Source organism: Myotis daubentonii, chromosome 3 (genome assembly GCF_963259705.1).
Source record: "Myotis daubentonii chromosome 3, mMyoDau2.1, whole genome shotgun sequence".
In the NCBI taxonomy this organism is placed as follows: Eukaryota; Metazoa; Chordata; class Mammalia; order Chiroptera; family Vespertilionidae; genus Myotis; species Myotis daubentonii.
In genome coordinates this window covers 116,151,072-116,166,051 of record NC_081842.1, presented here as the reverse complement: position 1 = coordinate 116,166,051, position 14,980 = coordinate 116,151,072, and the positions used below count along the sequence as shown (strand labels likewise).

Sequence of the window (14,980 nt, the reverse complement as noted above, 5' to 3'; positions counted from 1 at the left end):
GAGAGCATTATGCTAAGTGAAATAAGCCAGTCAATAAAGGAAAAATACCACATGATCTCACTCATTCGTGGACAATAGAGACCATTATAAACTTTTGAACAATAATAGATACAGAGGCAGAGCTGCCTCAAACAGATTGTCGAGCTGCAGCGGGAAGGCCGGGGAGGGTTGGGGGGCAGGAGGTAGGGGGGTAAGAGATCAACTAAAGGACTTGTATGCATGCATATAAGCATAACCAATGGACATAAGACACTGGGTGATAGGGGAGGCTAGGGGACTGTCTAGGGCGGGGGGATAAAATGGATACATATGTAATACCCTTTGTAATACTTTAAGCAATAAAAATAAATAAATAAATAAATAAATAAATAAATAAATAAATAAATAAATAAATAAAATAATGATTTTGAGATTTTAAAAAAGATAGAAAAATATATATTGTCATTCTATGTGTTCAAAACTGATTGTTTCCCTCTGGCCAGGTACCTCAGTTGATTAGAGTGTCATCCCAATACACCAAGGTTGCGGGTTCAATCCCTGGTCAGGTCACATATAAGAATCAACCAATGAATGCATAAATCAAGTGGAATAACAGATCCATGCCTCTTTCTCTCTCCACCCCAGCCCCATTCCTCTCTCTCTCTCTCTCTCTCTCTCTCTCTCTCTCTCTCTCTCTCTCTCTTTCTCTCAAATTAATCAATCAAGCCCTAGCCGGTTTGGCTCCATGGATAGAGTGTCGGCCTGTGGACTGAAGGGTCCCCGGTTCAATTCCATTCAAGGGAACATGCCCAGGTTGCAGGCTCAATCCCCAATAGGGGATCGATCAATGATTCTCTCTCATCACTGATGTTGCGCTCTCTCTCTCTCGCTCTCTCTCTCTCTATCCCTCTCTCCCTCCCTCCCTCTCCCTTCCTCTCTAAAATTAATAAAAATAAGTTTAAAAAAAACCTGATTGTCTATATCATTATTTAGACCACATTTGTGTTTTAAAGTACTCCCAATACGTTTATTAACTAATTAAGTTAGACTTAGCCATACAAAGTGGCAGTGCAGAACTGAGCTATTTGATGGTTTCAGTTCAACAAAAATGAGGAAGCAAGCCTCTGATCAGCTTCATCCCATAACCCACACTTCCCTTGCTGCTGGTGTGGAAACATAAATGAGGAGCCAGAGATATGTAAATATACCAAAGTAGCTCTGCCTACAACTTAACTTATGTTAATCAACTTACTAACATTCATATTATAATTGTCTTTTGTTAGCTAGGATGTCAACTAGATTCAGGAACACATTGTTTGCAGTGATTGTATTGGTTTAGAATGGAGAATTTTAGGATCTTCCAACACTGCACTAAAACATTTCAATAAAATCGTGCTACTTCTTTCAACAAAAGAAACTAGAAGACCTATAAGTATGGAATCCAGGTAGAGGTTTGGGGCAAGGGTAAGCAGAGTAGTTTCAATGTAGTATAGGGCAAAGAATGAGGCTATAACATTGATCATATAGATACAGATATAGAGGTAGATAGATATAGATATATTTGTGGGGTATTTTTTGTTGTTGTTAATCTTCACCCAAGGATATTTCCCACTGCTTTTTTAGACAGTGATAGGGAGAGAGGGAAGGGAAAGGAGAAAGAGACGGGGAGGGAGGAAGAGAAACATGGATGTGAGAGAGACACATCAATTGGTTGCCTCCCGCATGAGGGAATGAACCTACAACCCAGGTACATGCCCTTGACCAGGGATTGAACCTAAGACCCTACGATGCTAGGGCTGACGCTCTAACCACCGAGAAACACGGACCAGAGCTAACATTGATAATATAGAACCACAGTTGATATGACATAAATCACACATTCAAGGAGATTCAAAGCTCTTCACATATGGTAGGATCATCTTCACATTGGCTGCTCCCCACATTGGTTATATAAGCTCAATGACCCACAAGCATGTAGTCATTACCATCATGTATATCTTTTGTCCTAAATAAATGCTTCTTTCTATCATGAAAATAACACTAACTATGAGGGTCTTAAGACTCTTACATCTTATCATATGGATTCTTAATATGCAAAATTAAGTTAAATTTTTCCATTTTATATTTATAGTGATGTGGCATTTTAAGTTCAGTTCTCACAGCATCAAGATTAGGGATAACCTACATTATACTGACATGGAAAAGGATAAATAAAGTTCACCAGCCCCAGGAAAAAGTGAATTTAAAAATTTAGCTTCGTCAAAACTAATAAAATGTAAAATGGCAAAATCACTAAAATTTTATATGACAGATAGCTATAGGAAATTATATGAGAAGTCTCACATAAACTGCTGCTGTTAAAAAAAACATGCATCCTTACTCGGAAAGACACAGAACCTACCATATAACCATCAAATCATGGCCTTTCAAACAAAAAACCTTTGCAAACCACTGATATTCAGTCTCAAAGGATACCACATGGATTGCTGATTCTAAATCTGATATTATAATCTAAATAAAATTAAAATCACTTTTTTCACTGAACATACTGAATCGCAAGCAAATACGCCAATCTGTCATCTTGTCTTTAAACTTCCACACTTTCTTTTTTATAGCCTTTTAATTGTATCTTAGGATACCTGATTTTTATACAAGGTTTCCTTCAAGCTTGTAAGAGCATGAATACGAACGTCTACATTTTCATGTTGGATTGCTTTCATCGATAGCTGCAGAGTTGTCTGAAGATCATTACTCTCAGAGGTTTCCTACATAAAGAGCACAGAGAGGTATATCTAATCCATTAACCACTTCAGGAAATAGTGGAAGGCCTATAGTCCCCAGAGTTATCATTAAAGTAGTTAAGTTACACCCCTATTAAAAGCAGTTTTAAAATATAATTTCAATCTCTTCCCTTGGATAACATGTCATTTTAATCAATTCTCAGGGAAAGGGATTTCATTCTATCATCTTTAGAGCTGGAGGAATACATTTTTCCAATTACATATGAATTTACTTACCTAAAATAAATCCCTTGTTTGGTAAGAAATACAAGTTTCTCTTAACTTACAAAGGGCTACATCATAGCCTTGAGCCAAGTCTATAGATTATGCAGATAATTCACCCCTTCCTTACTCCGACTACTAATTTTCTTATAACTATCATGAATTACCTTTTAAAGGAGAAATAAAGTCTGCAGAACCTATCATGGGGTCTGTAGTAAATACCTCTGCCACTCTGGCCCAAGGTCAGGTATTCCACTTTCTGCCCTAAAATTCTATGGAATCACCACTAATAGTTTTACAAATCCAAGTTCACTGGACTTCAAGATGATGGAACTACAGGTTATTCCCTTTCTAAAGCTCAGAAATCAGTCAGGCCTGAATTTCCATACCATAGTTTATAGCACAACATAATTAGAATCCCACAGCTTTTCTTTCTTTACCCAGGACATGCAGCCATGGTAGCTTCTTTTGGGGGCTATATGTAGGACATATTGGCCTAGGTAATAAAGGCTCTCTGTTCTACCTAATGCTATTACAGCTTTTATCTAAATGCTAAAACTTTCTTCTAAAAATCATGGATTTATGATAGAATTATCTAGTCACCAGGAATTAGCCATTAGAATATGACTATATTATGCCTAGGTATGAATATAAAGAATCTCTTTCAATGTACTGGAATTTGGGAATAATTTTGTATCACTGATCTAAATTATAAAAAAAAAATAATAATTACCTTTCTGTATTCCTGCAGAACTGCTTTTATCTTTTTTAATTCTAGATGGTCAGGTAAAAAATATATTTCATGAAGAAAATCTTGTACAGCATCCCTAATTGTCAATTGGAAGAAAAAGCATTATTTGCAAAGAGAATGCACACTAACAATATATAAAAAGAGGCTAAAATTAAGGCCAACTTAACGCACATTTAAAAGTGGTAGTTAATTACTGACATTCAAAGTATTCTTTCTAACCATGTCTAGGGATGCTCAGCTAATTAAGAGTAGCAAATAATCAGACCTAAGAAAAAAACAACCCTGTGGCAGTCTGTGAATAAACTATATTTTTTGTATACACACAAGTATAGTAACTTCCTCTTTAATTTGTGCTTGGTGTGTGACCTGCTTTAACAAACAGAATACGGCAGAAGAGATTCTGTGCCAGTTTAAGGCCTATGTGTTAAAAAAAAAAGTCTTACAGCTTCTAGCTGGGTTTGTGCTCATAAGAATCCTGAGTGGTAACCACATAAGAGGTCTGGCCACCAACAAGGACAGGCTACATGGACAAAAAGGCTCTGAGGTTACATGGAAAAAGGGAGAGGCCCAGGCAAGTGTAGCAGAAGACTGAGTGCAGTCATACCAATGACTATTCGCAAGACCAGCCAAAGACTCAACCAGCTGAACCCAGCCCAGACTGCAAAATTATGAGTAAATAAAAATGCTCATTGTTTTAAGAAGCTTTGTTTTGGAGTGCAGCAATAGATAGCCAAACTCTCATTAAGCATTAAACAGACTCTCAAACTACAGCAGGAAGGCTGGGGAGGGTTGGGGGGGCGGGGGGGATAAGAGATCAACCAAAGGACTTGTATGCATGCATATAAGCATAACCAATGGACACAAGACACTGGGGGGTAGGGGAGGCTGGGGGAAGGTCAAGGCGGGGGGGGGAGGGGGAGGAGACAAATGTACTACTCTTCAAAATATTTTAAGCAATAAAAAAAGAGAAAAAAAAGAATTTTAGAGAATATTTCAAATAATTCCTATTGACACAAATAATTTTTAATCTGCTTCAAATACAATACACTAATCTTTCTGGGTCCAAATAAAGTGTTTCTAAATTCTGGTCTCACATAACTCAATAAATTCAAGTAAAGAAAAATAATAATAATTTCTCGTCTTCATTAACTCATGCAACAAATATGCATTAACTAACTACTATGCGCTAGACACTGAGTTTGTAACAATAAAGAAAGCTGAAATAATTTCCTCACTCAAGGAGCTTAAGATCTTCTATCTAGCACTAAGTAAAAGAATTTTTTTTTTAAATATATTTTATTGATTTTTTTACAGAGAGGAAGGGAGAGAGATAGAGAGTTAGAAACATCGATGAGAGAGAAACATCGATCAGCTGCCTCCAGCACATCTCCCACTGGGGATATGCCCGCAACCTAGGTACATGCCCTTGACCGGAATCGAACCTGGGACCTTTCAGTCCGCAGGCCTACGCTCTATCCACTGAGCCAAACCGGTTTCGGCAGAATTTTTTAATGATGGAGAAATGATTCCTCTATGATAAAGATAAAGCTATTTTCATGATAATACAAAAAGTATTTAAAAAGTGGTCTGGATCAGTGATTATGCAGTTCTATAATGTACAAAATAGAATAAAAGCTTTTGATTTAAAAAAAAACTACATTAGCCTTTTCTTCGGTGTTTTCAGAAAATTTCATTATTTCCAATAACATTGGATAGTTACTGGAAATAATGGGAATAGCAATTACATGAGTAAGTAAGTAAATAAGTAGTACTTAAATCCTAACTTTTCAGAAGCAAATAAACACACCAGTAAGTGGCATAATGGAAAAAATTTGAAATGTATGGGACAAAATTCTGGGCTAAAAGGCAGCCTGCATGAGAAATAAAAATGGAAAGGAATAATGTGTGTTCTTGCAATGAAAATGAAAAAAAGTTCAAAATAAACAATCTGGATTGGTTACAGCCTGTCTGTTTTGGAAAATCTTGAGAAATGATTTTAAGAAGTATGATGTGGCCAGATTTTGGAAAGCCTTGAATGTCAAAATAAGCAATTTGGAATCTGTCAATTAGGAAATGGAGAACCACAAAATGTCTCTGCATGCTATAAAGTTCTAGATAAAGAAATGCTTTTAAATATGCCCAATATAAAGAAATGTAATAAAAGCTTAAAGGAAGGGAGACTGGTTTGAAAGTTAATCTAATGAAGTAGTAAGAGTTTCAACTGAGGTAAGCTATAGAAAGTAATGAATATCCCTCTTAACTTTCTCATGTTACTCAATTATATGCCTTTTTACTGTGAGAAGGTAAATTTAGCTTCACCTTTTTCAAAATTGCTGAAAAATAATTCAGTTGATGACCTACTAATTAATAAATTTAAAATATACTTATAATGGAAATCATGTCACAACTGAAATAGCATCAGCTCAATATGTCTTAAAATATGTCAATATACTTTTTTTACTGATGAACACTAAATTAAACAGAATATGAACAGTTCTACATTATCATTAGTAATCCTAATACCATGAGACATAAAAATACAGTAATAAAAAGTTGCTACATTTGTTATCAATTTTTCAGTTACAATACCTGTTTTCAATGATAAGGTAGTGAAATATAGCTGCAGTTTCCTTAGGCTGGATATGTATGAGAGGTAACAAAGCTACTATCACATGACTGAGAAGGGAGCCTAGATAAACATGATCCAGACAACGAACAAAGCAGTCCCAAGCTCTATGGAAAAACAACAAACAACAAAAAGTAAAAGTTAAAAGTCACATTATTTTTATTATTTGTAAAGTTCTTTCAATGATTTATTAGGTAAACAAACAATAGTACATACAAGTAATAAAATTACAAGGTAGCTGTAAAAATGCAGTAGTGTACACTCAAATACTTAATATATGAAGCAAAAAAAGGTAAAAACAGTACTTATAATATGCTACTTTTGATGAAGGATTAATATAAAAAATGTATGTGTGTATTTGCTTATAGTTTTAGAAAGGGGGTTTATATAAAAGTTAATAAAAATAGATACCTCCAGGCTTCAAGAATGGAAGCTAGATTCTCTGAGTGTAACTTACAGCAAATTTGAATTTGGGACAGTGTAAATGTGTTATGTGACATTAAAATTAAATAAAGAGTAAAAGCAATCTCTAAAAATTTTAAGAAAACTGAAATAAATTAACCTAACAAAATCATTAGTGGTACCTGCATTCAGAAAAGTTACTTCACATGACTTCAAAACGTATTATTATGACTGTACATCTACAGTAAGTTATAGTCTAAGGACATATAGAACCTCCAAGAAATTTAAACTGCACTCAGTAGTCTTATTGCAGCAGTAGTATTTAAATTAGATTAGCAATCAACCAAACCCTACAAATCTCAATGGCCTAAAAGTAATGTGGGGAGGGACTTAAGGGGTAAATCTGTTTATAAGAAACTAGAGGCCCGGTGCACAAAAATTTGTGCACTCGGGGGGAAGGGGGGGCCCCTCAGCCTGGCCTGTGCCCTCTCGCAGTCTGGGACCCCTCGGGAGATAACGCCCTGCTGGCTTAGGCCTGCTCCTGGGTGGCAGAGGGCAGGCCCAATCCCTAGGTGCAGGCACTGGTCGGGCTCAGAGCAGGGCTGATTGGGGAGTTGGGGCGCCACCCCCTGTCATGCACAGAGCAGGGTGGATCGGGAGGTTGCTATGCCATCCCCAGTCACACACAGGGTAGGGCCGATTGGGGGGGGTGGGGCACCGCCCCCTGTCACACTCAAGGCAGGGTCGATGGGGAGGTTGCGGCGCCACCCCGTCACGCACAGAGCTGGGCCAATCCGGGGGGTTGGGGCACTGCCCCCTGTCACGCACAGAGCAGGGCCAATCCGGGGGTTGGGGTGCTGCCCCCTGTCACGCACAGAGCAGGGCCCACCAGGGGGTTGAGGAGCTCCCCCATCACTCAGAGAGTAGGACGGATAGGGGAGTTGGGGCACCGCCCCCTGTCACACACAGAGCAGGGCTGATCAGGGGGTTGGGCTGCCACCACTCTCACACTCAGGGCAGGGCCAATGGGGAGGTTATGGCTCTACCCCATCACACACAGAGCAGGGCCCGTGGGGGGGGTGGGGGGGGTTGGGGCGCCACACCCTGTCACACACAGAGCAGGGCCGATCAGGGCGTTGGGGCGCCGCACCCTGTCACACACAGAGCCGCAGGGCGATCAGAGGTTGGGGAGCTCCCCCATATCAGGCACAGAGCAGGGCTGATCAGGGGGTTGGGGCGCCTTCCCCTGTCACAAACAGAGCAGGGCAGATAGGGAGGTTGTGGCCCCACCCCCTGTCACACACAGAGCCGCAGGGCGATCAGGGGGTTTGGGCGCTGCCCCCTGTCACGCTGATCCCGGTGCTGGGAGGCATATTACCCTTTTACTATATAGGATAGAGGCCTGGTGCATGGGTGGGGCTGGCTGTTTTGCCCTGAAGGGTGTTCTGGATCAGGGTGGGGGTCCCCACTGGGGTGCCTGGCCAGCCTGGGTGAGGGGATGATGGCTGTTTGCAGCTGGTCACACACCCTTCAGTGTTGGGGTCCCTACTGGGGTGTCTGGCCAGCCTGGGTGAGGGGCTGAGGGCTGTTTGCAGCTGGTCACACACCCTTCAGAGTGGGGGTCCCCACTGGGGTGCCTGGCCAGTCTGGGTGAGGGGCTGAGGGCTGTTTTCAGGCTGGCAGCTGACGGAAGCTCCCAACCGCTCCTTTTTTTCTTTTTAATTCTGGGCCAGCTTTAGCTCTGAGGCTCCAGCTCTTAGGCCTCTGCTGCTGAAAGTAGGTAATCGAAACAATGTATAACTCCAGCTCTGACTCCAGCTCTCAGATCCCAGCTCGCTGAAAGCTGGTTTCTGGGGTTTTTTTAGCTTCTATATTTGTTAAAATGTTTCAAACTGCAGGCTCAGAGGCCAGCAAGGCAGGCGGGGAACATTGGAATCCTCCATCACTGAAGCAAGCAAGCCTCATGTTAGTTTCAAGCTGCCTGGCTGCCAGCCGCCATCTTGGCTGACAGTTAATTTGCATATCTCCCTGATTAGCCAATGGGAAGGGTAGCGGTCGTATGGCAATTACCATGTTTCTCTTTTATTAGATTAGACTAGGGGCCTGGTGCACGAAATTCGTGCACTGGGTGGGGGGGGGGGAGTGCCCCTCAGCCTAGCCTGCCCCCTCTCACATACTGGGAAGCCCTCAGGCGTTGACCCCCATCACCCTCCAATCGCAGGATCGGCCCCTTGCCCAGGCCAGACGCCTCTGGCCTAGGCATCCGGCCCGGGCAGCGGGGACCTGCAGTGGCAGCGGGGGGTGCCGCGATCGCGCGGGCTCCGCCCCTGCCCCTGCAGGAAGCCTCTGGCTGAGGCGTCCGGCCCAGGCAGCGGGGACCCACAGCTGCAGCGGCCCCGCTATCGTGGGCTTCGCTTTAGGCCCAGGCAAGGGACCCCTAGCTCCTGGGACTGCCAGCTTCGACCGTGCCCAGCTCCCATCGCTGGCTCCACCCCTACTTCCTGCTATCACTGGCCAGGGCGGAAAAGGCACCTGATTCTCTGATCATGGCTGGGGGGCAGGGCAAAGGCGGCCCCAGGGCCGCCTTTGCCCTGCCCCCCAGCTCTTAGCTCCCCCCTGGATTTCCAATCACTGTCAGTGGCAGGGGGCTTCTTCCTGCTTTCCCTTTCGCCTCCCTGCATTGTGCCTACATATGCAAATTAATCGCCATCTTGTTGGCAGTTAACTGCCAATCTTAGTTGGCAGTTAATTTGCATATAGCCCTGATTAGCCAATGAAAAGGGTATCATCGTACGCCAATTACCATTTTTCTCTTTTATTAGTATAGATACTTAAGGGGCTAAACAACTAAATGTTTGACATGTGTACCTTTTATGGATTGTACCTTATATGGATTCTGACTTAAACCAACATTTTTGGGGAAAACCTCTTTGAGACAACTAAGGAAATCTAAATATAGATTGAGTTGAGATGATATTCAGGAATTCCTATTACAGTAGGTCCTTGGGTTACGTTGAAGATCCGTTCCTGCTGTGCAACGTAAGTTGGAACCCACCTACATAAGCACCTACATCACTCACATGGAGCACATACACAACAGTAATGAAGTGAAACAGTAAAATAAATTTAAAAGAAAGATAACAATTCCTGACCTTTACTTGTGGTAAATAAATAATAAAAAACATAAAGCACATATGTACATACGTTGAAATGACGCAACTTTTTTTTTTTATAAATACTGTAAATGGGAGATGGCGACGTAACCACGAGATGATGTACATCAAGTCCAATGTAACCCAAGGACTGCCTACTTAGTATAGTAATTCATGATGGTTACATTTGAGGTATTTACAAGTACAATGATGTGATACTGGGATTTTCTTTAAAACATTCCAACTAATAATAAAAATGGCGGGGGTGGAAGAGTATATAAGGCTAGAGGCCCGATGCACGAAATTCGTGCTAGGGGTAGGCCTTTGTAGCCCTGTTGCCTCAGTCCTCGCAGCCCAGACCACCATGGCCTTCGCAGTCCAGGCCACCTCGGCTGCTGCCTCACAGCCCCAGCCGCCTCAGCCGGCCCTTGCAGCCCCGGCTTCCTCTGGAAGGTGGTCTGGACCGTCGTTCCGCTGTTTGGCTGTTTGGTCAATTTGCATATTACACTTTTATTATTATAGACTAGAAAACTGATGCACGAAATTCGTGCAAGAGTAGGCCTTCCTTCCCCTGGCTGCTGGCACAGGTTTCCCTCTGGTACTCAGGACCTGGGCTTCCCTCCAGCCACCGGCAGGCACCCAGGACCCAGGCTTCCCTCTGGCCGCAAGCAGGCACCCAAGACCCGGGCTTCCCTCAGAGCCCCGGCTTCGTCCATAAGGATGTCCCAGTCTAATTAGCATATTATGCTTTTATTATTATAGATTAGCAATGTTGACAACTGCCAAGGTTGAAAAACAGGTATGTGGAGAGATTTACTATATTATTCTATGTTTCAGTATTTACAACATTTCACAGTAAAATGTTTTTTAGGAAATACATTCTCTTTCCAATACAAATCGGCTTTCTATCTTAATTATTTATGGTTTGAACCCAATTTCCCTCAAGGAGATAAGGATTCAAGTTAGTACTCCTGTGAAATGCAAAACAAAATCTAATAAATTAAGGCAGTTACTTACCTGCAACACAATTCAGGAAAATCATCCTTGAATCGAAGACCAGTTCTCAGTGTGGTCATCATCTTCACCCGCACAGAACTGACATGTTTGGGCCCCATCAGTTTCATCAAGGACATCAGACTGTTCAAGGCCTAAAAGTAAGAAGGGCTTTAACATCTTATTTATAGAAATAAGATGACAGGAGGAGATGAGCAGTAAAAACATTCTAATCTTGGAGTAGTTATCTATTCTCTGGAAACACAAGTCTAAAACAGCGGTTCTCAATCTGTGGGTCGCGACCATCGAAAAACACATATAGCATAACAGATATTTACATTACAATTCATAACAGTAGCAAAATTACAATTATGAAGTAGCAATGAAAATAATTGTATGGTTGGGGGTCACCACAACATGAGGAACTGTATTAAAGGGTCGCGGCATTAGGAAGGTTGAAAACCATTGGCTAATAAATGCTGTCCAGTTCATTTTGTCCAACGTCTTATGTAGGAATTAAGAGTTTGAAAAATATGAGTTCTGTTTTGTATGTTCTTTCCCTTGAAGGTAATGTGTTGTTTTAGGCCTGCTGGTCTCCTCTAGCCAGTGATTTTTCAAATTTATTAAGAATACAGTATCTGTCCTGGCCCAGATGGCTCAGTTGGTTGGAACATCATTCCTTACACCAAAAAAGGTTGTGGGTTCAATCCCCAGTCAGGACATAAATGGGAGGCAACTAATATATGTTTCTCTCTCTCTCTTCACCCCCTCCATCTCTCTCTCTCTCTCTCTCTCTCTCCCTCTCTCTAGATAATATAAAGTAAAAAAAAAAAAAAAAAAAAAAAAAAAAAAAATCCTTGCTTGAGGATTGAAATATACATATATATATAAATCCATCCCAAACTGCTATATAGTACATGCATTTTTGTCATAATGGTACTAAGTTCAAGATGCTCTGAATTTAGTGAAACAAATAAGTAGCTGGTAACATACCCAGAAAATAATACGCACATTCCATTGTGTGTGAAACACATAATCAGACTTGTATCAACAACTCCAGATTATAATGAAGGGGTAAAGGAACTGCCTAGATGACATTAACTATATGCCAAAATATGCAAGCTCTCTGTGATTTAAAAAAAAAACTCTAGTTTTCTTAAATTTGAGATTCTCTCACTTGGGAAAACAATAAGGAAGATTCCATACAGATGAACTAGAAGTTGTTTGGGGGATTAAATTTATCAGTTAACACCAAAGAATGAATACTCGTTGCTTAAGTTCATAGAGTTTAATATTTTACCATGTTTTTCTTGGCTCCTTAAGGTTATTAAGGGTAATACAGACTGAAATAAAATTCTATTCATAAATTTTTACTATAATTTTACTGACTGCAGTGATAGAAAACAAAGCATTATTTAAACTTCTATCCTAATCTATGGACAAAAATTTCCAGTGGTCAGCAATCATAATTAAACTATACTGTGCCAAATACATTTAAACATAAACTGACAAGTAACTAACACTACTTTACTTACTGTAGATAACCCAGCATTTTTAGTATTCAAAAACAGCATGGACCATGAGCCACATCAGACCAATGTGGACTAATAAATTCAACTATGCAACCGTTCTTTGAGCTATCAGTGATTGGTGGTCTCTTTTTTCCCACTGAGCTAAATGCTGTGATTAGGTGAGCCTGAAACTATTGGGGCCAATACCTGGCACTTAAGCATAGAACAATCCAAGGATATTTGAGCTAAAGCTGTAAAAAAGAAGGAACTCTTACCATTTGTGACAGCATGGATGAGCCTGAAGAGTATTATGCTAAACGACATAAACCAGTCAGAGAAAGACAAATACCATATGATCTCATTTATGTGTGGAATTTAATGAATAAAATAATCTGATGAACAAAATGCAACTGAAAACATGGACACTATGAAACAGACTGGCTGGTACCAAAGTGAAGTGATTGGATAAAGAAGGTGAAGAGATTAACTAAACAACATATATATTCATACTCTGATGCAGACAATAATTTGGTGAAGGCCAAGGGAAGGCGAGTAGGGAGGTGGAGGGTGGCAAAGGGGGGGAAGAAGGGGACACCTGTAATAATGTCAACATTAAAAAATTTTTAATACATTTAAAAAAAATAGAATAAAAAGAAACTGATTGCAGAACACTGTGTTCAAAATCAAACAATACCTGAAGCTATATTATCCCTCTACTTTCAGTTACAGAGCCAACAAATTGCAGTAAGCCAATTTGGTTTGGGTTTTCTGTCCCTTATTTAAAAAAGAACTGCAAATAATATAATTCCTCTTTTTAGACTCCCCAAAAGCTTACACAAGTTGTTCAGTAATACAGAATATCACATTCCATTATTTCTTATCTTTGAATGTTTGTAGGTAGTAGCAAAAGTCATGTCTCCTGCATATTCTACATGAGTTCTATTTCATCACTCTGCAACTCAACTATCACTACCTACCATTTTCTTATCTTCAATGCCAACACTGGAGCTCAGTAACTGCATGTTAAAAAAAGCCAAAATGCCCAACAACTTGGGTTGCAAATAATCAGCCTAAGGGGAAAACAAACAAACAGATAATTATGTAAAGTTTATACAAATAAAATTTTATAAACCAATAATTTAATTCTTTAACTACCATCATTTCTATTTTGCCTATAAGAATAACAGAAATAGATACTTGGTGAATTAAGTTTCTCCAAATGCATATTATTTTCACATCTAGTATTTTTTAAATTCATGAAACTGATTTATAACCACCATTACAAAATATGATTAAATAGTGCTCGCTTCAGCAGCACATATACTAAAATTGGAACGATACAGAGAAGATTAGCATGGCCCCTGCGCAAGGATGACACGCAAATTCGTGAAGCGTTCCATATTAAAAAATATATATATATGGTTAAATAGTACTGTACAAGAAAATAAGCTTTTGAATTCTGGACTCAGCTGGGGTGGGATCCTAAGGATCTGATTCACATCAGGATCCAGAGTGGAGAGAACATTTATCTTAAGGAGAAGACTAGGAAAGACAACTGACTGTCATTCTAGAGAGCATTTAGATCTAAGCTGGAAAAAAAAAAAGGTACCCTGCCAGAACAATGGTCTAACATAGGGGTCAATATCCCCTGAGGTAATACTGGTAAAGAAATAATTCACTAATTCATGGTTCCAGCTCAGGCTACGGGCATCAATAGTTATAGATTAGGTATCACTATGATGGCACTTTATTTATGCTTATTTAAAATATTTTTTATTAATTTCAGAAAGGAAGAAAAAGGGAGAGAGAGAAACATCAATGATGAGAGGAAATCATTGATCGGCTGCCTCCTGTATGCCCCCGACTGGGGATCAAGCCCAAAACCAAGCATGTGCCCTGACCAGGAATCGGACCTGGACTTCCTGGTTCATAGGTCAACACTCAACTACTGAGCCACACTGGCCAGGCTGAATGTGGCACTTTGTATTAATTCTTTCTTTTTTAATTTTTTAATATATTTTAGTGATTTTACAGTCTAGAGGAAGGGAGAGGATAGAAAGTTAGAAACATTGATAAGAAAGAAACATCAATCAGCTGCCTCCTACTAGGGATCAAGCCCATAACCAAGGTACATAGCCTTAACCAGAATAGAACCTGGGCAGGCCAGCACTCTACCCACTGAGCTAAACAGGTTAGGGCTGTATTAATTCTTTCTTGAAAGAAGGTCCTAGAGGAGACTTTAAGTCAGCCAGACCTGGGTTTGAATCCCAATTTTGATACTTCCTAGTGCAGTGATGGGCGAACCTATGACACGCGAACTCATTTTTTTGGTTGATTTCTCTTTGTTAAATGGCATTTAAATATATAAAATAAATATCAAAAATATAAATCTTTGTTTTACTATGGTTGCAAATATCAAAAAATTTCTATATGTGACACGGCACCAGAGTTAAGTTAGGGTTTTTCAAAATGCTGACAGGCCAAGCTCAAAAGGTTCACCATCGCTGTCCTAGTACGTGATTTTGGATAAGTTACTTAACTCCTCTGATTCTGTAAAATGGGAA

At 40.2% G+C, this 14,980-nt stretch overlaps 1 protein-coding gene and 1 non-coding gene across 7 annotated transcripts in view; one reads left to right on the top strand and one right to left on the bottom strand.

Annotated features, from left to right (window-relative positions):
* Positions 1-14,980, bottom strand: part of ATR (ATR serine/threonine kinase) — a 186,760-nt gene that overhangs the window by 113,205 nt on the left and 58,575 nt on the right. For all 6 annotated transcript variants that reach the window (XM_059688266.1, XM_059688268.1, XM_059688267.1 and 3 more), the window contains 5 exons: positions 13,394-13,486; positions 10,930-11,060; positions 6,322-6,465; positions 3,715-3,808; positions 2,619-2,744 (listed from right to left, as the gene is read on the bottom strand). In XM_059688266.1, coding sequence (XP_059544249.1) covers positions 2,619-2,744; positions 3,715-3,808; positions 6,322-6,465; positions 10,930-11,060; positions 13,394-13,486 — 588 coding nt within the window. The remainder of the gene's footprint in view (positions 1-2,618; positions 2,745-3,714; positions 3,809-6,321; positions 6,466-10,929; positions 11,061-13,393; positions 13,487-14,980) is intronic.
* Positions 13,716-13,822, top strand: LOC132232014 (U6 spliceosomal RNA). The gene has a single exon (XR_009452178.1). It is a non-coding gene; the product is annotated as a U6 spliceosomal RNA (small nuclear RNA).